The following is a 26,110-nucleotide window of genomic DNA, read 5'->3' as shown; positions in this document are numbered from 1 at the left end:
GTTTTTGGTGACATTTGTGTTGTTACTGGCAGTTGCTCTGGGATCTCATCTTCCAGAGTTGCCTTTGTTTTGGGTTTGGAGGGGTTTCTGGATATTTTCTTTTTGGTCCTTTTGGTAATGGCAGGTGTGGGTTTCAAAGCAGTGGTTGTGCTGCTATGATCACCTGAAGCAGTGGGCTCAACAGTAGATGCCTGAGGAGCAGTGGTAGCTGCTAAATTTTCCTCAGGCACCTCTGCTTTTGTTTTTATAGGTGCCATCATTCTAGAAAATGTTTCAGTTGTCAAACCACTTATTTTAAAAGATGCACCTTGTTTGAGTAAATTTTCATTTTCTTTTCCAAATTTTTCTTTGAAATAGTAGCTTAGAAACCTTGGAAAGAGTAAAAATGATTTGGTATCAACATTCTTTACTAAGTCATTAAAGATCTCCTGGGAATAGTTATAATTTTCATTATTTAAAATAGCATAACCCAGACATTGGATCTTCAATGGTATTTCGTTAAAAGCAGTTGTTTTGTTTGAAACACACATCAAAAGTGTGTGGAATAAAAACCTATCTGCAGAAGGGAAGAAACCCTTTTCTAAGGTATCCCTTTTTGGTTATTCTAAATACCCTCTTTGCAAGAAATCAGTTTTCAACTTGGTTTTAGAAAAAGAAGTTTTACCTTTCTGATCATCGAGTTTAAAGACTTCTGAGATTGATTGTGGAGTAATCTGAATTGCTTTTCCCTGTATAGAAGAATTGATGGCTATGACGATGTCTCCTTGTTTTTCAAGGGTAGCATTTTTCCAGAACTCTCTTTGAGTTTGTTGGAAAATGGGAGAATCTGTTGTAAGCAAAGTTTTTGTACTTTGATGCAGATATGGTGTCGATGATGGAATCAAAGGTGTGGTTGATTGTAACGCCCTGCTTCTACGTACTTTCCATAATTAGAAAGCTCGCCTTGTAATGTTATTTTTGGAAATCTTGTATTATTATAGTCGTCTTCTCGTTGTAAAATCCGAGACTTGGATCATAAATAAAATTCGTATTTCTTTAAATTCACCATCTACATATTCATACATGTTCATACGTTCGATTCATTGTACACGAATCCTTATTTGTAATTCATACTTATACGATACTTATTCACGATGCATGTCCATGCTTGTCCTTAAATTGTTGATACCTAAAAACCCCTAATAATATGCTTATTTATACAACGGTTAATCATCTAATATGTGACATATACTTGTCACTTACAAACATGTTACATACTTGTACATTACACTTTTACCTAGTTAAATCATGGTTTATTTCATATTTCACCTTGTTACAAGTTAGGGGAAACATTGTTGCATATTATTACACAACTTAATTAACAAAATTACTCATTATAATGTTTTAAAAAAATAAAAAAAATAAAGAAATATGGCAGCCCCAATTCAGCAAAATTCAGCCCCATATAGTTGGGTTTTGTGGGCTAGTTTCAAGGTGTAACCCCTTCTAAACACTTCCAAAGCCCAACCCATTGAAACCCTAATCCTTCCCCCTATAAATACCACTTATAACCAGCCTCCCTACCACTTTTGCAACACTAAAAACTCTCAAAACATCCTCCAAACCGTAGCTGAAAGCAAGGGTTCGAGCAGATTGACACCCTTCACGAAAATGAGCATAACTCACTCAATTCTTATCCGATTCACTTGATTCTTTTTCCTACTTGCTTGGATAATCATGGGTTCGATTCCTAGACTTCTCCTTGGAGAAATCAGACCTGGAAATGCCCCGAAATAGTCCATAAACTTTCTGTTTGATTTTTATGTTCTTCAAAACTTGTTTAAACCTATGCAACTTGTGTCTAACACATCTCATGCCTATGTCCTAATGCTTACAACTTATCCCATGGTTGGTTAAGCTTAAAAACAAGGTTGAGACATTTGAAATCAGAGGATTAAACCTCATAAACTTGGTGTTTTGTCTAGGGTTTCAACCCACAAATCAATGTTAAACATAGCCTTTGATACATGAGTGATTATGGAACAACTTGGGTTGTCCCAGACCTACAATCCTCACGTGATTTGATGATTTCTACTAGTTAGTTTACTTTACATACTTGTAATGACCTTAGTTCATGACCCTCCTTGGTTGTTTTTACATCAAGTGTAGTGGTGAACATCAAAGGGGTACCTAAATGGAAGCCTTGTCTTCCTACCCCATCCATGACACCCATGACTCAACTTGAGGTACCTAAATGAAGATGTAATCTTCTACCTCTTACTTGAATACTTGAACATTTGGACTTAATAATATGTGTATATTATACAACCTAAATACTATCTATGTACACTCGAATCATTGATGTTGAAATCATATTCATTTGTCAAAGTAGTAGGTTATCATCTAAGGACCTAAACCTTGTTATGATTCTTATGGGTGTTCAACTCATGAAATCATTATAACCCTTGTGGTTACCAAGTGTCATACAAGTGTTATGTGTGAAGATGAATATTTTGATATAATATTTTCATGTCACTTTCATTCCGAATCTCGACTCTAAACATGCTTGAACTTAAACCTTTACGCATTCAACCTTCCAACCTCGTCAACTTTGTCACATTGGATAGTCGGAAAACATATGCAAACTTTGTGAGTATACTCGTATTCCCCCTTTTTACTTTTACCACTTTTGGGGTGTAACATGTTTATCTATCAACAAACTTACACATGAACATTTTGCTTAAACACATGAACATTCCTATAACATGCTTGTATACATGATGGCTTGATACTTTAAACTTGGGTGAAACTTATGTGTTGAATTTATCATTAACTTCGTACGAGCCAAACCGTGACATATGTAGCGCTATAGGATTAACGACCCGCCCTTTATCATCGGTAATGTCATGAGCATATTGCGTTTCCTTGGTTTGATATGTTAGACACATGCCATGTTTAAATGTTTATCTTGAATCACATGCTTGCTATGAGGAATTGTTCAAGACTTATCTTTTGCTATGTACGTATCAAACTTGTATACTCGCCTTTGCATTTGCATTGAATTATTTTAAACATGTTACAGGTTGATGAGGAAGATGCTAAGAAAAGAAGTAGCGTTGATGCCTAGATACACATATAGACGTTAGGGTTTAATATGTTGTATCAATTTTGTTATGTTATCATGTTATTTTTGTTAAACTTGTTGTATTTGAATTTCTTGTATTGTTGACTATTTGAAGTTATGAAATGAAATTGGGATTTTCTAAATATTGTCACAAATAGCGTTATGATGTCTCTAGCAATCTTCACACTTCGTCTCATCCGATGTTTCCGCCATTGGTTGGGGTGTGACATTGATGGTGGGTTTTGTGAGTAGACCCAAGTAATTGTGACGGGATTTGTAAGGGATTTCAATGGGTTCAGCTGCCGTTTGAGCGACCTCTTTGGAAGATGATGATGATTTTGACTTTGATTTAGATTTCGTCATTTTGATGAAGAAGACGAAGAATGGTTCGAAATGGAAGGCTGGAAACTGCTTTGAGAAGAGAATTTTTAGAATTCAATTCGACAGTGTGAAACACTGTTTGAGGGTTTTAATCAGGCTTTTATTTAGGGAAAAAGTAAGTGCTGATGTGGCAGCGGTTACAAAGATCTGAAGGCTAAAAACTGACCACGTGTCAACCGCTGATGAAAAAACCCAGTGATTGTAAATTTCAGTGCATGTCAACAATAAAAAGGGGAGCAGTGACTATTTTTTAACTATCAGTGGATACCCAACAAAATGTAACACAGATGTTTGGTTAGTCAGTGGTCAACATGAAGAACGAAGAAACAGAGGCTGGCCTTCAGCAGTGGATAACATTTAACAATCACATGTTTGCGCTTAAACAAATGTTTGACATTAAAAAGAAGTTGGCCCATAAACAACTGTTTGCAAGAAAAGACCAATTTCAAGAATACATACCCAAACAATCAAAATGAGGAGCTTAATAATAATCCAAGTGTAGTTCATTTTTATTCAGTGGATGTCAACTAACAAAATGTGAGCAGTAGTTGTTTTTTATCTAACAGTGGATAGCCAATGGTAATTGAAACACTGATATTTGGAGTTAAATAAATGTTTAACCTTAAACAAATATTTGCAATAAACAGATATTTGGCCATAAATAGATGTTTAGCCTTAAACAAATGGTCTTAAACCAAACATCTGTTTAAGGTCAAGATGTATTTGACTATTGGTGAACCTCAATTTAACTTTTAATGAACAGATGTTTGACGTTTGGTCAACAGATGTTTGGAAACCCATGATAGATTAAACACTATGAACGAATAAACACTGAAGTATCATAAAACTTTGAATGAAAATCGTGAAACTCTCAACATGATACAACAGTTGATAGGAGACGTTTGAATCATGTTGAGAATTTTTATTCACATTGAGATTGTTAAAATAAAGTATTACACAGAAAAATAAAATTTAATGAAATATTTATAAACTATTACACGCTAGAGTTAACACTTGTTAGGATTTCATAAACTCTGGCCTTTCTCCATGTCATTTCATGCCCTCTTTTGTTTTTCAGATCAGTTAACATGTTGCAGATTATCTGATCCTGTTTTTAGAAGTTAGGTAACAAACTCTTCTGCATTTTTCTGGAAATCTGATGGAGGAGAGTGGAGGAGTTCATCAAGCAATGCTATGTTGTTCCAGGTTTTCTTGTAATTTGTGTCATTGATTATGTCGACTTTCATGTTTAGTTCTTCGTCTGTTCTTTTTTCTTTAAGTGACCACATCAAGAATTGGGTTTTAACATCGCTGGTGTCTGACCAGTGGTAGAAGCTGAAGTTTGCCATGTAGATTATTGTTGAATTTTCTGATGTGGAAAATCTTTCACAGACAATGATTAGTAACACAGTTTGTTGATATTTTGAATGAAAAGTAATTATCGATCTTTTATAGAGTTTAAAAACACGTGTGTGTACATGGTAAATGAATAGTAATGGTAATGGTAATTATGATAATATGCTTTTTGTTCTTTGAACTTCGAAATTTGTCCCTTGGGTTTCTTGATATTTAATTTTAAAATTTTCCCACAAAAATTGGGGTTTGGAAAGGATTTTGCATTAAAAGACTGTTGTTTTGAAATATACATTAATCGGTTTATATTAAATCTACACGTTTAGATTGATTAAGTATATAAACTCATGACCACTTCACCTGTTTTTTCATCACAAATTCCTAACAAGATTCATATTTTCATAAAAGTGGACTAATATAGTTTATTGTTGATATGACGTCATTCACTACTGTAAATCAGATGATGTAAGCAGCGTTTTGTCAAGCATATAGAGGAACAGGTGTATGAAGATAGGACAACTCTTCAAGAGCTAAAGAGATGTTTTGATGGATTGCAAGTTGGCCTGTTCACGAGAGAGCAGGTTTCCAGAAATCTTATGCGAATGCCTTCAACTGCAGTTCGTGACCTTTGTGTTGCCAGCAATATAGAGTGCGGTAATAGAGACGTTGAGTTCATGGCGATGCTGAAGGACATTCATCAAGAAGTTCAGAAATCGATGGAGTTGAAGCTGTCATTTCTTAATTCTCACGGTTATTGTTAGATTTAAAAGTTTATTGGTTCAGTATGTTCTTTATGTAATAATTGGACTTTCAAGGTCATAAATAAATGAATAAATTTTAATCCTATGAATCTATGTTGCGCTTCTAGGAAAAAAAAAGAGAGAGAGAATGTCAATTTTAAATTACCATTTTGAATATTTTGAATTTTAAAAGTTATGGATATTGTCAGTAATTACTGATTTGATTTGAAAGCAACCATGATGACATTTCTAATTTTTATTTTAACTTTTATTAAAAGAAAAACACCGTCAATTTCAAATTCCTAGTTTGCATATTTTCAATGTCCAAAGCTCAAGAAATTAACATTAATTACTGATTTGATATGCAACAAAATGTAATTGACAGTTTTTTATTTTTTATGTTAACTTTAACTTTTATCAAGAAAACAATACTGGAGGAACTCTTATCTCATTGGAATGTAACGATTAGGTTAAACTGTAATTTCATTGTAATTCTTCATTAGATAATTTCATTCTTTAATTAATTAACCACATCAATTATAAAAATATGAGCAGTGGATGTTTTTTAGGAAAACCAATGATGGTCAATATCAGTGGATATCAACAATAAAAATGTGAGCAGTGACAATTTTTTAACTATTAGTGTATTGCCAACAGTGATTTAAGTTACCATTTTACATATTTTGAATTTGAAAAGATAACGATATTGTCAATAATTACTGATTTGATTTGAAAGCCATTGTCATCATGACATTTCTAATTTTTATTTTAACTTTAATTAAGAAAAAATATCTGTTTAAGGTCAATTTGAAATTCCAATTTTCCATATTTAAGATGTCCAAAGCTCAAAAAATTACAACTAACTTTTAATTTTATATGGAACATAATTTCATCAACAGTTATTTGGATTTTTTATGTTAACTTTAATTTTTAAATATCAGTAGATAGCTAACAGTGATTGAAACACGATGTTTGGACATTCAGTGGTCAACATAAAGAATGAAGAAGAGGTTGTCTCTCAGCGGTGGATAACATTTAACAATCAGATGTTTCAACCAAAACAGTGGTTCCAACAGACTTTTAAGGATTAATGAAAACTTTCATTTTTTACTATTTTAAATATCTTTGACCTTAAACAGATATTTGACCTTCAATATCAGTTGTTTGGAATTAAACAGATATTTGACCTTAAACAGATATTTGAACATAAAAACATATTTGAGGTTAAACAAATGTTTGACCTTAAGAGAAGTTTACCCATAAACATCTATTTGCCAAAAAAAAACGAAATTCAAAAACAGTTATTTTGATATTTTATGTTAACTTTAATTTTTATCATCAAAACAATATTGGAGGAACTCTTATCTTATTGGAATGTAACAATTAGGTTAAACGGTAATTTTATTGCAATTTTAGTTTTCATTTGATAATTTCATTTTATAATTAATTAACCGCATCAATTATAAAAATGTGAGCAGTGGATATTTTTTAGTAAATGTAATAAAGGTCAATATCAGTGGATATGAAGAATAAAAATGTGACCAGTGACAATTTTTTAACTATCAGCGGATAACCAACAGTGATTTAAATTACCATTTTGCATATTTTGAATTTGAAAAGTTAACGTATTGTCAATAATTACTGATTTAATTTGAAAATCCATTGTCATCATGACATTTCTAATTTTTATTTTAACTTTAATTAAGAAAAAAATATCTGTCAATTTGAAATTTCCATTTTCCATATTTAAGATGTCCAAAGCTCAAAAAATTACCATTAATTACTAATTTTATATGGAACATAATCTCATCAACAGTTATTTGGATTTTTTATGTTAACTTTAATTTTTAAATATCAGTAGATAGCTAACAGTGATTGAAACACTGACGTTTGGACAGTCAGTGGTCAACATAAAGAATGAAGAAGAGGTTGTCTCTCAGCAGTGGATAACATTTAACAATTAGATGTTTGAACCAAAACAGTAGTTCCAACAGACTTTTAAGGATTAATGAAAAATATCTTTGACCTTAAACAGATATTTGACCTTCAATATCAGTTGTTTGGAGTTAAACAGATATTTCACCTTAAACAGATGTTTTAACATAAAAACATATTTGAGGTTAAACAAATGTTTGACCTTAAAGAGAAGTTGTCCATAAACATCTATTTGCAAAAAAAAAAAAAAAAAAAAAACGAATTTCAAAAACATTATATCCAAATAATCATAATGAGGAACTTATTTAACATCCAAGTGTACTACATTTTTATTTAGTAGTATAAAGATCAAAGAACTGTTGTATTTAATAATACAGATCAAACAACTGTTGTACTACATCAAATACTAAAGTTACACAAGAACCACTGATAATTAAATACTAAATTTGAATCCGTTGTAGATGCCGAACCACTGCTGATACTAAACAGTCGTTTTCCTTTGGTTAATCAAACTCTAGTTACATAAGTCAATCAATTTATATCTCCAACAATCGCCATGAACTCCATGGAAGGACTCAATGCATAAACATCAGGATTTATAGAAAGCTGATCTCTAGTGAACAGACGAAGATGCAGCATGAAAACACTTCTTCAGCTGCTGAAGAGTAGCCCTGTCCTCATATACTTAATCCTTAACTTTGTTTATAAAGAGCTGCTTTAAAACCAAACTTTATGCTTCTTTTAATACAAAAAGGCAGGAAAGACCATTACTCTAGTAAGATAAAATCTTATCTTACAACAGTAGAGATCCTTTCTTGGACAAGTCATCATCATCTTCTGCACAAGTCAATTATAATCATCATTTACTCATAAGAAAAAACTATTTTAACTGTAAATTAATAATCTTTCTTTGTGTTTAATTAAACTTTATACTTCTTTGAATACAAACCTATAATAACCCGCAACATATTGTATGAAACTTCAAACAACTGTCATTAGACTGAAATATAAAGCGAGAATTAGAGTATATCAGTTCATAATTAAAAACTCAAAATTTGAAAATCGGAGTAGCCAAAAAAAACACTTACTTTAAACGATGTTGGAAACAATGATACTGGAAAACAACAGTAGAACAATCATCATCATTATCATCTGTAACAGATCATTGACAATCATCATTTAGTCACAACTCTGATAACAAAACTTTAGTAAAAATCAAAAACAAAAACACATACAATGATTATGGAAAACCACATATCAACAAAAATTAACCAAAAAATCGGAAGATTCAAATCTCAAGCAAACGAAACCCTAATTTCAAAAAGAATAAGCAGTGAACACATTCACAGATCAATAATCAACAGATGTTGTACTCTATATCATAACCCTAGCAATGATTACATGAAAAGACACAAAACACAAAGGATTAGTATAAATAAGAGGAAATCATAAAACTATTTCAACTAAAAAAAAAGAAGAACAAACCTTTTGATGAAGTAATCGATGAACAAAAGAAGATTTTATGGTGGCGTCTGCAAGCAGATTAAGGTTTGCAGGGTTTGTGAAATTTGAATTTGAATCGCCGGAGTAGAGAGAGAGAAGGAACCCTACGCATTTGTAAAGAAAGAGGAGAAGTGAGAAGAGAGATTATATAAGGAAAAGGGCAGTGATACTGTTGGGCGGAAAAAAAGAACTGAGGATGCCCTAATTAAGTGGCACGTGGCCCAAATAACTTTGATTTATTATATATAATAGATTTGGAAACAATTATAAGTCTTACATTGCTCATGGAAATTGTTGTAAAGATCTTTATATGGATTCATTTGCGTAAGCGAGCCTGTTTTTAGTACATCTTTCAAAATGTCTTAGTGATTGGTGGTGTGGCAATTAGGGATATTTGACAAGGAAAATAGACACCCTATCAATAGAACTTTTTATTTGTTTTTCTTTTTTATGACAAATCTTACTCGTATCTGATATTATACCTATTAATAAAATAAAGAGTTAAATTCCATTTTAGTCCCTGTGGTTTGGGTCATTTTGCTAGTTTAGTTCAAATGTTTCATTCTTAACTTGTGGGTCCAAAAAGGTTTCATAGTTGCCATTTTAGTCCACTTGGTTAACTTCATCCATTTTTTCTGTTAACGAGAAGGCAAATTTAATCATTTTGTATGTAATTCTGTTAACTAAAAGGGCAATTCAGCCATATAAAATGACCAATTGGCCTTCTCGTTAACAGAAAAAATGGATAAAGTTAACCTAGTGGACTAAAATGGCAACTGTGAAACCTTTTTGGACCCACAGGTTAAAAATGAAACCTTTGGACTAAACTGGAAAATGACCCAAACCACAGGAACTAAAATGGCATTTAACTCTAAAATAAACTCTCATTTTCTAGGTTTGAACCTAGGATCTCCTTTCTAAAAAGAAACGAGTCTCTACCAAGTGAACTACCCATATTGGCATAGAACTTTTTATTAATGTTGTATTTAATAAAGTTTTAGGTAGCGTTTGATATGATTGAACAGAAGATGGAATGGAATTGATCATTCAGATGAATTGAAAAAAAAACATGTTTGGTTATCATGTAGTAATGGAATGGAGCATTCAACAAAGAATATAAATCATTCCTTTATAAGGAGATGTTTTTTTTTCATTCATTCAAGGAAATAAAATGAAATATATTATTATTATTATTATATTATTTTTTACCATTAATATATTATTGTTGTTGTTGTTAGTATTATTATTATCGAGACAATTATATTCTTACTTTTTTTAATAAATTGTGTTTCGTTACTTTGTCTATTTTTATATGTCAAACTGTATAAAGGAATGATTCATTCTATTCTATTTAGATGTGAGTAACCAAAAAATTCCCTTTGCCCATTTAATTTCTTTGTTTATGCCGCTCTCTTGTTAGACGGTTAGATTTAGTATTTAGTGGTTTTATAATGTCTTCTCTGTGTGTTGTGTGTGACTCGCAAATTCAATGAAAGTGACTTGAAGGGTTTTTGGGTATCACAAGTATAGTGGTTGTGGGAATGCTCAAAAGTCAAAACATCTCTTCTAAACCTATTATCTATAACTTAAAAACAAACGTCGGTGGGGTTTCCTCACCGACAAACTAACACCCTCAGATTTAGAACTTGGCATAATAAATCCCTTTCAAAAAGACAAAATAACCAATAAACTTTAGAACTTCACAAAACAACACTTAAACTTTTGAAATGACATTTTTACCCTCGAATTCTAACTTTTAAATTTACCCACGTATTTTTCATTCTTTAACTTAAAAGAAAAAAAAACTATTTTCGCACGTAATTATTTTCATGTACATGCCGGTGTAAATTCACGTTTCATGGCTTATTTTTATATACAATTTCCGCACGTAATTATTTTCATACGTGTCGGTGTAAATTCACATTTAATGGCTTATTTTTATCTATAACTTAAAAACAAAAGTCGGTGGGGTTCCCACCGACAAACTAACACCCTGAAGTTTGGAACTTGACATAAGAAGTCTTTTTCAAAAAGACAAAACAACCAATAAACTTTAGAACTTCACAAAACAACACTTAAACTTTTGAAATTGACGTTTTCACCTCTTGAATTCTAACTTTTTAAATTTACCCACGTATTTTCATTCTTTAGCTTAAAAGAAAAAAAAAACTATTTTCGCACATAATTATTTTTATGTACATGTCGGTGTAAATCCACGTTTCATGGCTTATTTTTATCTATAACTTAGAAACAAAGGTCGCTGGGGTTTCCCCAACGACAAACTAACATCCTCAAGTTTGCAACTTGTCATAAGAAGTCCCTTTCAAAAAGACAAAACAACCAATAAACTTTAGAACTTCACAAAACAACACTTAAACTTTTGAAATTGACATTTTCACCCCTTGAATTCTAAGATTTTAAATTTTCCCACGTATTTTCATTCTTTAGCTTAAAAGAAAAAAAAAACTATTTTTGCACGTAATTATTTTTATATGCGTGTCGGTGTAGATTCACGTTTCATGGCTTATTTTTATGTACAATTTTTGCACGTAATTATTTTTATGTACGGGTCGTGTAAATTCATGTTTCATGGCTTATTTTTATGCACATTTTCAGTTGGCCTGCGTCTTGATGTTTTAGTGTACGTGTCAATATATACTCATGTTTCAACATAATCAATATAAATTCACGTTTCGACATAGTTTTTTTTTTTCGAAAAAAGTCTGGTCAAATAGAATATGTTTTCATACTTATTTTTGCATACATTTTCGGGTAGTCTATGTTTTGACGTAAACAATGTTCGAAAACGAGTCGGGTCAAATATAATGCATTTTCCTTCAACGATATAAATTCGAGTTGTACGTTCTGACGTTGCTAAGTCTTGATTCAAAGATAAGGGTGGTGTAGTAGTTTACGTGAAACACTCACTAAACAAAACAACTCGGGTTCGATTCCGTTTCTTTTGTAACAACAATGCTTTAGATCGAATAGGTTGAAACACACGTTTTTATATGATTAACGCTTCACATAACATGCCTCCAAGGCACCAACCTTGAACAATTAATGTGTCTTTACCGCAACGCGCGACCATGCATGGGCGTAGGATAATAGGGGCGGAGGGCGGCCGACCCCTCGAACTTTTCATTCAGTAGTGGGGAGTATGCAGTTTTCATATAGAAATTTTGGGTATATACGTTTTTGACCCCTGGTTTTATAGCAGTGGCGGACCCAGAAATTTTTCCATGGGGGTGCGTAACATTTTTAAAAATTTTAGGCCCCAAGGTATATAAAAAAAAATCGGTTCGTATCGGGTCGGTTCGGGTCAAGTCGGGTCATGTAAAACAAAAGAACTTAATTTATATAACCCACCATAACATAATGAAAACAAAACGAAGCACATGTCTACTATGGTTAGTATGCGGCTATAATAGGCCGCTGGAGGTGGATGATATCAACCAAAAACCAGCCAAAAATCATCAAAACTAACAAAGAAACTTACCCGTGGCTGATTACGGTGGTATGCGGCTGCTGACTGTTCACTGTTGTCGCTGTTGATGTTCTGATCGCTGGCGTGCAAGGACGATAAAGAGAGCAGGATAGAATATGTAACGGTTTTGGGCTTGTTTATTTTATTTTAGTTTGAAATATTGATGATTTGTTGGGTTTGTTTATTGGGCTAAGACTTAGTAGTGAGCTAGTTAAATGTATTGGGTATTTAGGTTTAGTTATTTAGGTATTAAAAGTAAAATAATTTAGGTAGCATGTTTTATAAAATAGGAGTTTACTAAAGAATATTTTTAAAATATAAATTGAAAACGCTTTTTACCTAAGGGGTGCGGACGAAAAAGTCCAAGAGGTGCGGACAGAAAATTCCATGGGGTGCGGATGAAAAATTCCAAGGGGTGCGAACGGGATTTTCGACGGAACTTAGCACTAAAAATTTTTTTTTCCCGGGGGTGCGCCCGCCCACCCTGATATAGCCTTAGGTCCGCCCTTGTTTTATAGAAATATTTTGGTATATAGGTTTTCGATCTCCCGGTCGGAAATCTCAAACTTCACCACTGCGGCCATGGCAACAATCTACTTATAGATGAAAGAAGAAGATGCTAACCTTGAATTTTCTTTTTTTTTTTTTTTTTTTCCGAAATCACGTGTTGGCTCGTTGCACCCAAATCAACCCACATTAGACAAACCCATTAGATTTTTGGCCCAGCTGGCCTTTCTAAAAGAGGTTTCACCCGTACAAGTTAAGGGTCCCAATCCCCCAACTGATTATTGATTTTCTTCATGGAACCAACTCAATCAAACTCTCTAATACTTTAACCTAATTATTTTCTTTCTAGATCTCATATATACCCCCCCCCCCCCCTCCCCATTTTCATGAGGCACATCTCAGGCGGTGAGGTGGTCAAGCAAGTTTGGGAAAATGCCTCATATGAGTGAGGCGTAATTGTTCTATGAAGTGGTCGAAGTAGCGTACTAGCATGTTATGAATAGAATGGGCCTATTGATATTTGGTCGTTAGCCTTTGTCTTGGTGAATAGCAACTGACTTTTTTTTACTAGTGTATGAACAGCGGCTCGATTGGGCTACATGCATAGCGCTCTTTATATTTTTGTATTTTTTTTCTTTTTTAATTGAGTTATGTTTAGAATCTTTTCCACTATATACACGTTGTCACGTTGGGGCTGAACTTTTTTGTTTTTTTTTCTTTGCTTTTTTACTGTTTTTTTCTATTTTTCTAATTTGTTTATTATTCTTTTTCTTTATTAAGTTATTTAATTAATTGTACATACAGCTTTACTGCTTGTATATTGAACCTGTTTTTGTAGTATATAGAGAGTTATTAAAAAGTTTCTTATCCTACTTTCGTGAAAGTCGTGATTAAAGTTCAATGTGAACATTACTGAAATAATCTATAAATATCTATTACTTATATTAAAACAAAACAATTTTGGCACTGGCATTTGCTTAAACCTCTTTTTGCCAACCTGTCAACTTAATATTCCACAGAATTCTTCTTTGGGCGGCAATATACATCGATCACTTCCCATGATTCTCTTTGATTGTACCGCCTTTGGCTTTATTGGCTTTTATTGGCTTTATTGTACATCCGTTTTCAAAACAATGCTCCATCCTCCAATCCATCACCATCTTCAATTGAATACTAGCAATCAAATCGATGAAGGAGGATTGGTATCAAGAACCATAGATCTATTAATAATTATGTATTCCTCTGTTTCTTCATCGATTTTTTTCCTTATTTTGATATATGTAATGCGTAATCCTACTCATTGATGTCCTGACGATTAGGGTTTTACTTCTCTCTTGAGTCGGTTGCTGCAAGGAGGATTGGTATCAAAAACCACTCCCTCAAAGAGATTGAGCGCCAATTCCATTACAGCCGTTTCCTTTTCTCGCTAGACCTCACATCCCGTTGCTGGTGATTGGTATTTCTGTGTTTGTGAATATGTTAGATAGGGTTTCCATTTCCTCATCGCAATCCCATTTCAAATCTCATAAACCCTATGCAATCTGAAGATATCTTTATGTGTTCTCTTTTATTTCAGCCGTTTTGATGTCTAAAAAGCTTTTCACTGGTGGCTAGGGTTTGGTATGGTCCAAGAACGGTCCCTTTCTTTTCTAGAATGTTAATTAATCAGGTAATTTCTTTGTAATCTATCTTTGCCTACATTTTGTTGTTTTCCTTTGTGAAATTTATACTTTCATTGTATTATGATTCTTCATTGTAATGTTTTTAATTTGATTAATTTAGGGTGCGATTAGGGTTTTGCGGTACACAATCATCCATCATTGATGACAATTTATTATTTACAATTATATTAGTTTGATGTTTTTTTCCTTTGTATGAACTGTGTAGGGTTGTTTTTGAAGCCCTAGATATCGCATGCATCTTACTTCTGGTTGAAGCCTCTTAAATCTAAACATTCAAGCATCAGGTACAATCATCTCATAAGAGAATACGTTGCAATTTGAAGGTCTATTGTAACCTTAAACATCTCATACGAAGATTTGTCAGTTGGATTTGTCAGTTGCTTCTACTGTTAGGATGTTTGGATTGTTGTTTTGGTACTGATTGTATCTATTTATAATTATATAAATATGCTATTACTTAAAGCGTGTGGGTTTTTATTATTCATTTGGTTGATGGTTGCTTTAGTTTTTTTAGCACAATTCCAGAGGTGTGCTATCATGGCATATGCCTATTTAGAATAGATCCATATGGGCTAGCACCATCCCAATGCCACCACCTACAAGTCATCACTTTTGTCAATGTGGTCGTTGCCTATTTTTTCGGAACCTACTTTGACCCATACCAAATTGATGCTTTTTGAAAAGACCGTATTGACCCTTTAGCTTAACTCACTGTCCTCTTTGCTTCTCTTACTTTGAAACATGTTTGTGTTTTCTTTTTTATTGACTATAACAATAGTTATCAGTTTGTCGGACACCAATCCCTAATAATCAACGCTGACGCTGGTTCTTAGAACATTCGGCGGATGCGAGTTAGGCTCTTACTGATTACGCATATTATTTTTTTTTATTTCAAATATTTTTAAATGATTTTGGGTGATTTTATAGATATGCAAGGACAAAGACGCGAAGCCTCAAGTGTGGTTATCGGCAATTATATCGCAAAGAGGAGTCTACTTGATGTTGTTTTGGGTTGTCTCCTACGATTGTAGCGTGTTGTGACATCTTATACATGTTATTTACATTGGAATTCCGCTTGATGCCACCAATGCATTCACGTTTCTCGCAACGATTCAGATCATTCAGAGCCAATTCATCTTATTGCTGATACTGCATCGTGTTAATAGAAGCAAGGGTGGCACTAACCACGTATTCTTAATTTTTTGGAGACACCCGAGTTGCAAAAAGAACAAAAGAAGCATGTAAATGTCTGACACCAATCGCTAATAATCAACGCTGACGCTGATCTCTTAGAACATTTGACGATGTGAGTTAGTCTCTTACTGACAATGCATATTATTTTTTCATTTCAAATATTTTTAAATGATTTTTGGGTGATTTTATAGATATGCATAGAGTATTCTTCGGCAACGGAGTTGGTAATATGCTGGTGATTGCCGCTCCAATGACTTGCTGGGAGTGTGAATTCTGTTTCTTAAAAGTTGTTGAATCAACATGAGTTATCAGCAATGGTACATAGCACAGTATGTGTAAACTTTTGATTTTGAATTATTTTACATGAGTTTGAGTTTAACTAGCATCATCATGTCTATAGCAGGTCAAGTGGTCAAGTTTCTGATGTTGCAAGCCATTAATGTCTATGCGACCGTTAATGCCAAGTTTGGAAGCAGCCGCGATTGTCGAAACTCGCGGTTGGCCTATTGATTTGCTCACAAAAGTTGAATTGTATTACGGTGGGGACCAAGTCTGAATCGTAGTAAATGTTGGTGATAATGGCATTGGGAAGACAACGTTTATGCATATGCTGGTGAGACAATATCTGTATCTATACATATTAATAAAAGTGTTTTTGTTTCAGCTTATTTTGTTAATATATTGAACCCTACCCATATGTATGTTTATGTGTAATGGTAGGATCCGATACCTTTGTTAATCAACTGGAAATCACGATATATTTTGTTTTTTTTTTTGTTAGTATCATAAACGCTGAAAGTATTTATATTTTTTTAATTACGAAATTCAGATTTTTCATGATTTTCAAGATTTTGGTTTATTGTTTCAGGTTAAAGTTGGCAATTCTCCTACATACATACAGGTTAGAAAGAAAACTTGGTAAAGGAGGCTTTGGTCAAGTTTATGTAGGAAGAAAGGTGATTGGTAGTTTGGGAAACACAGGCCCTGTTGAGGTACAACAGTTTAACAGTTATTATTGTATATGTATTTCAAGGGTTTATTTTATCAACATATTGGGATGCAGGTTGCTTTGAAATTGGAGCATAGAAATGGCAAGGGATGTGGTTATTGTTCTCCATATAAGTGGCAAGTCTACATTTTAGCGTTTTTCTAATTTGTTTTATAAAACATATAATGCATTCTCAAATGGTAATTAATTTCTTAATATTTTTGTTTGAAGTACCCTTAATGGGTGTTATGGAGTTCCAATGGTCCGTCACAAAGGACGCCAAGAAGATTATTATATCCATGTGAGCTTTCTTGATTTACCCTTCTTGGGTTTGTTCTTTATTGTTCAACCTATTTTTATCAATCGGAGTTGGGTTTATCGTTTCTAACATAGGGTTTACGTAAAGCTCAGTGGATTTTAATTATTGCAATCTTTAACCAATACAGTTTGATTTTCTACAGCGGTTTAGCGTTCGGTTCACCTGATGACGGAGAAACGTTGGTCCTGCGGCGGCTAGGGTTCTGCTGCGAACCCGATAATGGTGGTGATCAGAGGTTGTCGGGTATGCGCGATGCTCTTCTCCTATTTCTTTGATTTTTTGGTTTGGTTTGTTGCGAATGTTGGCTTTTCGCCTCAGTCAATAGAGCATCAGGTACGTCAGCATACACAACTTCAATATTTACACGGACATTCTATTATACAAACTGGAAAGTGATAGTGGCGTAAGGGCATACACATCTACTTTTCAAACCAGTATCAGCTGTTTGTAATGGATATCTAACAGTAATAATATCTTAAACCATAGGAATTCTTATTTAGTGTCGATTATGAAAAGAAAAAGTTACGAATATCATAGATATTACGGTTATCTGAGTTTCTTTAAGCCAAATAACTTTTCATATTATATATCTATGTTAAACAATAAGGGTATGCCTAGAATCGCATCTTAAAAAATACTCTTTATGCATAGTTGTTGATACTGTTAGATATCCATTACATGTAAGAGCAGCAACAGCAATAGTCGATCAACAACAGTAGCTTCCAGGCTGTTGTTTGGTCAATCATCATCGGCCGCATCAGATCAACAGCAGCTCATTGTTGTCAGCCTTAATTTTTGCTGTTGCGTTAGTCTTTTTCACAAATTTCATCTTTGTTTTTATTCGTTATGTTATGTAATGCAGTCTTTGGGTATATATGTGATTTTTCTTATAGTTTTTGTGTTTATGGTGTAGGCGGCTTATGGGCCACAACCTTGGCGGTGCAAGCGTTCAGCAACTGCACCAACTAGAGAAACAACTAACTGATGGCTTAGTTTTAATCAAAGAAAATAAGGTTTTGATCTATCTTTAAATTAATGGGAATTTAATAAATTTTTAGTTTGTGAATCTTGTGTTCATGATGCTATGCTGTTTGAGGAGATTGAACATTCAAATCGCAAAGGAACGAGAACTTGCTTATGAAACGATGTTCTTCAAGGAGAGGTAATCGCGTTACAGCATCAAATTCTATTAAGTTTTTTTTTTGCTAAATGTTTATTTAATCTTTAACAATCTGAAGTGTATGCTGCAGATGGAAAACTTAAAGTGCTTCATACAGTTGACTCGACAACCTGGTCAACTTGGTTTCCTAGAATACACTCATGTTGTTGTTCCAATAGCAGTGCTGCCCACTCGAAGCATGACGGGTTTTGCCGGATACCGTATGCTACTATGGATCCGATGACACCGATTCAGAAACAACACTTCAGTTGAGTTATGCAAAACTGGAAGTGGGTCAAAACAAGACTTGGTCAAAACTGGCAAACTCGAATTAAAAATTTAACTGATTATTATTCAAAATGAAGATCAGGAGGCAAAAAGAGAGGAGGATGAGAGGTGGTCTAATAATTCATCTAAAGTGACCAAAATACCCATACTTTATGGTTTTGAAATCGAATTGTATAACTTATCACAGCAAGCAAAGCAAACAAATACTATCACTTTCATTCTAAATTCCTAAACCAAACACACCCTTATATCATAAAGTGGTCTTAGAATATATGCAGAAAACAACATAAAACATCATGGACTATATTTATGGGTGTATCTTGACCCAGACATTTAGTATATATATCGGATTTGTTTTGGAGCCCAAAGGACCACAACATCTATTAGAATAAATAATCAACTCGAATCCTGTATCAGGGAAGAATCTTTTGTCACTTAAAATCTTGCTACCATTGTAACAGTTCTACCTGCTTCAGAATGTGGAACTCTTTCCAAATGTGCCATTGTTTCTTGAAAGCGTCTCTTTTATGCATATTCTTCTAACAAATTCAATTGAACATGTTTTGCAGTCTGAAGTGTCAGTCCTATTCCGAGCCTACATCGACTTTAACGACCAGAGGATGTTATCGAGTTTGCAGAGTTCTTTTGACGGCCATGTGTTTTGATAATGAGAAGGGTAATACCAACCATCTACATTTAAGGGGTCAAATGTCATTACTGGTGGTAGGGTTTTTTTTCACTATTTTGAACATTTTTGGCCAAGCTCCGCCGCTGCATATGTTGGTGGTAGGGTTTTTTTCACTATTTTGAACATTAAGCGAAAGATTTTTACATTAATGGTGCATTTTTTGCGCTATTTTGAAACATTAATATAGCATTCTTTTGCCATTTTACAGAGGCTCTCTCTAGATTGGATGTTTTCATAACACGTCCCGATGCATTACAACCCGGATAATGTAAAGTAATGGCTAATGACAATGCTATTTTGAAGGGAAAACTGGCGACTCAATTGAATCCGAGCTTCGTTTTATCATACCTCTGAGAACTGCTGTATTTTGTTGAAAATGACCTCTTTGTTGGAAAATGCCAGTAGATATTATATGTTTGTGGTAAGCCACCCGCGAAACTCGCGGATCTTAGGCTAGTTATATAAATACATGACGCCACACGTATGTGATCATGATCTCGCCTCACATCTAGACATTTGGGAGTTCAGGGCCTCACGCTTTCTAAAACCTAGCTCAAAACATGCTCTCCCCGACTCTAATTCTTACATGTAAATATTTACATGTATATATATATATATATATATAATATATATATATATATATATATATATATATATATATATATATAGGGGCTGCTAGAATGAAAACCACCCCGAGTTGTAAGAACCGCGAGAAACTACACCCCACGGAGCGCGTTCGCCATGATTTTTTTTTAAAAGTAGATGTGTGTATTATAAACACATCCGTAAAAAATCATGGCGAACGGCGCTCCGTGAGGTGTAGTTTTTTACACCACAAGTTTGGTGTTTTTTAATTTTTTTTCTTTTTCTTTTTTTCACCAACTTGTGGTGTATAAAACTACACCCCACGGAGCGCCATTCGCCATGATTTTTTTACGGCTGTGTTTATAATATACACATCTACTTGTAAAAAAATCATGGCGAATGGCGCTCCGTGGGGTAGTTCTCGCGGTTCTTACAACTCGAGGTGGTTTTCATTCTAGCGGCTCCCTATATATATATATATATATATATATTATATATATATATATATATATATATATATAATATAGGGGGCTGCTAGAATGAGAACCACCCGAGTTGTAAAACCGCGAGAACTACACCCCACGGAGCGCCGTTCGCCGCAATTTTTTTTTACAAGTAGATGTGTGCATTATAAACACGGCGTAAAAAATCACGGCGAACGGCGCTCCGTGGGTGTACTTTTTTTACACCTCAAGTTTGGTGTTTTTTAATTTTTTTTCTTTTTTCTTTTTTTTTCACCACAACTTGAGGTGTAAAAAAGTACACCCACGGAGCGCCGTTCGCCGTGATTTTTTACGGCCGTGTTTATAATGCACACATCTACTTGTAAAAAAAAATCGCGGCGAACGGCGCTCCGTGGGGTGGTAGTTCTCGCGTTCTTACAACTCGAGGGTGGTTCTCATTCTGCGGCCTCCCTTATAATATATATAATATATATATTTATATTAATATATTATATATATATATTATATTAGAGTTAGATCCCATAAAAAGGCCTAAATGTGGAGAATGTAAGAAAGAAATATCAGCCATTAGATCTTTTGATCTAATGGTTCAGATCAATGGGACCAAATGTAAAATTTTATATTAATTTGGATTGAATTGAATATCTAGGGACAATTGTGTCTTTTTATCTTCATTTTGTAAATCAATTCAATCCAAATCCCTACAATTTCGTTCTCTCTCTATCATGTTCCTAATTTCTCTCTTTCTCTCTCTTTCTTTTCCATATTCAGAACATAATCCCTGCAAACATCACGAATCTGAAGATCAAACATCAATACGAAGATCAAACATCAATCGGGAAGATCAACATCAATCGGAAGCGGACCGGCAGTGGTGGTCGACGACGGCGATGGCGGACCGCAGGTTGGTTGGTTCGACGGCGGGTGGTTGGGTTAGACGATGGCGGCGGTTGGGAACCATGAGATTTTACTGTCGGGTGGTTGTGTTCGACGACGGCGGTGGCGAACCGGCAGTGGTGGTGCCGGAATCGGAGAAGAAGATGATACAGAGATGTAAGGATTATTGAATGGTGTTATTTTTTACTGAATGGTGTTATTTTTTACTGAATGGTATTATTTTTTACTGAATGGTGTTATTTTTTACTGAATGGTGTTATTCTTTTCTGAATGGTGTTATTTTGTTTCTGAATGGTGTTTTTTTCTTTTTTTTTTGAATGGTATTATATTTATTTACTGAATGGTGTTATATTCTTGTACTGAATGGTGTTATATTATTTACTGAATGGTGTTATTTTGTTTAATGAATGATGTTATTTTTTGTTTACTGGATGGTGTTTTTTTTTCTGAATGGTGTTATTTTATTTCTGAATGGTGTTTTTTGTTTACTGAATGGTGTTATATTATTTTTGTAAACACCATGAATTGAACTATGAATTTTTTTAAAACACCATGTCATGAACATGCTCTGATTCTGTGAATGATGCAAAAAGAATTAAAATGAATGATGTTATGGACGGTTATAAACTTATAATTCCTTAAATCAAGGATTTTCTCTCTCCAAATCCTTAAATCAAGGATTACCATATTTGAATTTGTTAGTGCATTTACAATCATACCCTTTCAATTAATTTAGATCTAATGGTTGAGATTCTTTCTTACCTTTCTCACACTTTTGGTCTTTTTTACAATAACTCCACCCTATATATATATATATATATATATATATAGGGGATGGTTCAAATGAAAAACCACTTTTATTGTGAAAACTCGAAAACTAACTAAAAAAGCCTAAAAAACCTAAAAAACATACAAATTTTTTTTTTTTTACAATTTTTTTAGAAAAATCGCTACTTTTTATATATGGAAAAAAATTTCAAAAAAAAAAAAATTTTGGTTGTACTGCACATGTGCACTAATACGGAAAGCCTAAACCTTAACCCACCCCCACCCGACACCCCCCCAAAAACCTAAACCCCACCCCCAAAAACCTAAATTCACCTCCCACCAAAAGCCTACCCCCCCCCAAAACTAAACCCCCCCACCCCCCACCCTCCCGAAAACCTAAACTAAACCCTAAACATAATCCGAAAAAACCTAACCCCCCGCCCCACCCCCAAAAACCTAAACCCCCCTCCCCCCCCCCCCACACCCAAAAAACCTAATCCTAATCCTAAACCTCCAAAAAAACTAACCCTAAAAGCTAAACTAGACTCAAAAAACTAATTTTAAGCATGTAATGCACATTATAGTACATGTTATATTGCACATGTGCACTACTATAATAATAGTATTGAAAACAAGACGACACCATAATCTTTTTTTATGTCATAAAAAATATGCTCGAAATATACTTGAATGAAAGATAAGAAAATTTGTGATCTTTATGGTGCCATTTTTTGTTTTTAAAATGATACGTATGGAGAAATGGAAAATGTTTGAAAAGTTATATATTTTTTTGTTCCAATTTTACCCCTCCTTCATTAAAGTCTTCCCCCCCCCCCCCTCCTTTTTAGTGGGTTTTTAGTTAGTTTTCTAGTTTTCACCAATAACTAGTGGTTTTTCATTTGAACATTCCCATAATATATATATATATTATATATATATATATATATATATATATATATATATATATATATATATATATATATATATATATATATATATATCGGTAGAGGATCCTGTAAAAAGTGCTCAAAGTGTGAGAAGTGTATTATAACACTATATATATATAATATATATATATATATATATATATATTATATATAGGCTAATTATAATGAGAAAACCCATTCCAGTTGAGAAAACCCAGAAAACTCTCACATGTGGCTAGGATTGATCCACGTTTGATATTTGTTTGAGAAGAGAGAAGGGCATAATCGTCCATTTGTTTTAAACTTTTTAGAGGATGAGATGTGTAAGTCTGCATGTGCAGACTTTTTCTTCTTTTCAACTTTCTCCCATTTAATACTTGTACTTGTATAATCTCTCTCCTCTTTCACATATCTTCTTTATTACATATCCATCTTCATATCTCACATATCATTTTATTCCAACCAGAAATTAGAGAAAGATCAGATCCACGATGTCTTTCTCTCTCTCTCTTTCTCTCTCTCTCTCTCTCTCTCTCTTCACAAGATCCAGATTCAACATCTTGAAGAAAACCGCATATGAATATAAATATAAAGATGATGATGATGAATAAGATATGAAGATGACGATGAATCAGATATGGATCTTGTTACTTTTTTTAAATTCTCTTTATGTTTTTTTTTAATCTACAAATTACACATGTTTTGTAAGTGTTTTAGTTGAATCAGGCATTTAACGGTATAAAATGTGGTAAAATGTGTTATTTATGACTGTTCTCTCTCTCTCTCTCTCTCTCTTTATATCTTTATCTTCTAATTCATTTTCCAGTTCTTAAAGATCTTTTATCAAGATCTAAAAGTGATCTGAATCCAAAAGATGATCCAGTTTGAAAAGATCATCATCCAGATGCTCCAGATCTAGAAGATCATCATCCAGATGTTCGATGTTTGAACATGATATTACAAATCTAGAAGATCCTCCTCCAGATCCGGTTGAAGATGACCGATGTTGAAGATGATGTGATGGTGGTTCGATGTTGAAGATGACCCAAAAGATGTTCCGATGTTTAAACATGATGTTCCAGATCTAGAAAATCCTCCAGGTCCATAAGTATGTTTGTTTCAGTTTTTTTTTTCAGATTTTGCTCAATTTTTTTTTGCGTTTGTAGTTCTTCATTTTTTGTGTATTTTGTAGATTTTGCAACTTTTTTATGATATGTTGTTTTTTATTTTTTGTTTTCTGTTCAAGAACATGAATGTTTTTAATTTCTTGATTTATCAATTTTTTGTGTAAAATTTGTTCAAGAAAAAATGTATGTTACATTTTTCCGTGTCACATAAATAATGTACGTTACATAAAATAAAGTGCATTGTTACACTTTTTTAGATTATTGTAAAAATAAAGTGTGTTGTTACATGCAACTTTTTTCTGGGATATGTTGTTTTTTTTTTTGTTTTTATCAAGAAGATGAATGTTTTTAATTTCTTGATTTATCAAATTTTTGTGTAAAGTTTGTTCAAGAAAAAAATGCATGTTACATTTTTCCGTGTCACATAATGTCACACCCAACCAATGGCGGAAACATCGGGATGAGACGAAGTGTGAAGATTGCTAGAGACATCATAACGCTATTTGTGACAATATTTAGAAAATCCAAATTTCATTTCATTTCATAACTTCAAATAGTCAACATTACAAGAAATTCAAATACGACAAGTTTAACAAAACAACATGATAACATAACAAAATTTTGATACAACATTTTAAACCCTAACGTCTATATGTGTATCTAGGCATCAACGCTATCTCTTTTCTTAGCATCGTCCTCATCAACCTGTAACATGTTTAAAATAATTCAATGCAAAAGCAAAGGCGAGTATACAAGTTTGATACGTACATAGCAAAAGATAAGTTTGAACAATTCCTCATAGCAAGCATGTGATTCAAGATAAAACTTTAAACATGGCATGTGTCTAACATATCAAACCAAGAAAACGCAACTTGCTCATGACATAACCAAAGTTTCAGTAGAGGCGGGTCGTTAATCCTATAGCGCTACATATGTCAAGGTTTGGCTCGTACGAAGTTAATGATAAGTTCAACACATAAGAATCACCCAAATTTAAAGTATCAAGCCATCACATATACAAGCATTGTTAGGAATGTTCGTGTTTTAGACAAAGTTCATGTTAAGTTTCAATAGGTAACACATGTTACACCCCAAAAGTGGTAAAAGTAAAAAGGGGAAAAGTACGAGTATACTCACAAAGTTGCATATGTTTCCCGATTATCCAATTGTTGACGAGTAGAGATTTAGAGTCCGAATGTATAAGGGTTAAGGTTCAAGTATGTTTAGAGTCGAGATTCTGGTTTAAAACAACATAAAAAAGATATGAAATAACATGGAAAATAATCATTTAGTACATATGATGCTTGTTCTTGACACTAGGAAACTCGAAGGAGTTTAGATGTTTTCATGGAACAAGGTTCCATTAGAATCGTGACAAGTTATCATAGTCTAGGATGATGTAATCTAGTACCCCGACATATGAACACTAGTTCATCATCAAAGATTCGATTATTCGAATAATATATTTAGGTTATATAATATATGTCCAATAGTTCAAGCATGAGGTAGAAGATTAAAATCTTCATTTTGGTACCTCTAAATGTCATAGAAGTCATGTAGGAGGTAGGAAGATCAAGTCTTCCATTTAGGCACCTCTATGTGTTCACCACTACACTTGATGTAAAAAAAACAACCAAGGAGGGTCATGAACATACAATAAAGAATAAGAAATATACACACTAACTAAGAGAAATCATCAAATCATGTGAGGATTGTATGTTTGGACAACCCAAGTTGTTCCATAATCACTCATGTATCAAAGACAAAGTTTGACATGACTTGTGGGTTAAAAACCCTAAACAAAACACCAAGTTTATGAGGTTTAATCCTCTGATTTTAAATGTCTCAACCTTGTTTTTAAGCTTAACCAACCATGGGATAAGTTGTAAGCATTAGGACATAGGTATGAGATGTGTTAGACACAAGTTGCATAGGTTTAAACAAGTTTTTGATGAACATAAAAACAAACAGAAAGTTTATGGACTATTTCGGGGCATTTCCAGGTCTGATTTCTCC

General features: G+C 33.5%; 1 protein-coding gene and 2 long non-coding RNA genes across 5 annotated transcripts; all 3 read left to right on the top strand.

Annotated features, from left to right (window-relative positions):
- The first annotated feature begins 14,629 nt into the window (after window positions 1-14,629).
- LOC118483934 lies at window positions 14,630-15,701 on the top strand. The gene is made up of 3 exons (XR_004872450.1): window positions 14,630-14,678; window positions 14,897-14,975; window positions 15,619-15,701. It is a non-coding gene; the product is annotated as an uncharacterized LOC118483934 (long non-coding RNA).
- Window positions 15,702-16,460: 759 nt separating this feature from the next.
- Window positions 16,461-17,368, top strand: LOC110896804 (casein kinase 1-like protein HD16). Its single transcript, XM_035979740.1, has 5 exons — window positions 16,461-16,498; window positions 16,754-16,877; window positions 16,949-17,010; window positions 17,105-17,174; window positions 17,335-17,368. The coding sequence occupies exons 1-5, from the start codon at window positions 16,464-16,466 to the stop codon at window positions 17,356-17,358; spliced, it is 315 nt and encodes a 104-aa protein (XP_035835633.1). The 5' UTR covers window positions 16,461-16,463; the 3' UTR covers window positions 17,359-17,368.
- Window positions 17,368-18,555, top strand: LOC118483933. 3 transcript variants are annotated; one of them, XR_004872448.1, is made up of 4 exons: window positions 17,368-17,435; window positions 18,106-18,205; window positions 18,292-18,354; window positions 18,443-18,555. It is a non-coding gene; the product is annotated as an uncharacterized LOC118483933 (long non-coding RNA). The 3 variants fall into 3 exon arrangements; XR_004872447.1 differs by having other exon boundaries at window positions 18,106-18,354; XR_004872449.1 differs by having other exon boundaries at window positions 17,377-17,525; window positions 18,106-18,354.
- Window positions 18,556-26,110: the final 7,555 nt, after the last annotated feature.

This window comes from Helianthus annuus, chromosome 11 (genome assembly GCF_002127325.2).
Source record: "Helianthus annuus cultivar XRQ/B chromosome 11, HanXRQr2.0-SUNRISE, whole genome shotgun sequence".
Classification (NCBI taxonomy): Eukaryota; Viridiplantae; Streptophyta; class Magnoliopsida; order Asterales; family Asteraceae; genus Helianthus; species Helianthus annuus.
Note: the sequence above shows the minus strand (reverse complement) of the source record. Positions and strands in the feature narration are given on the sequence as shown.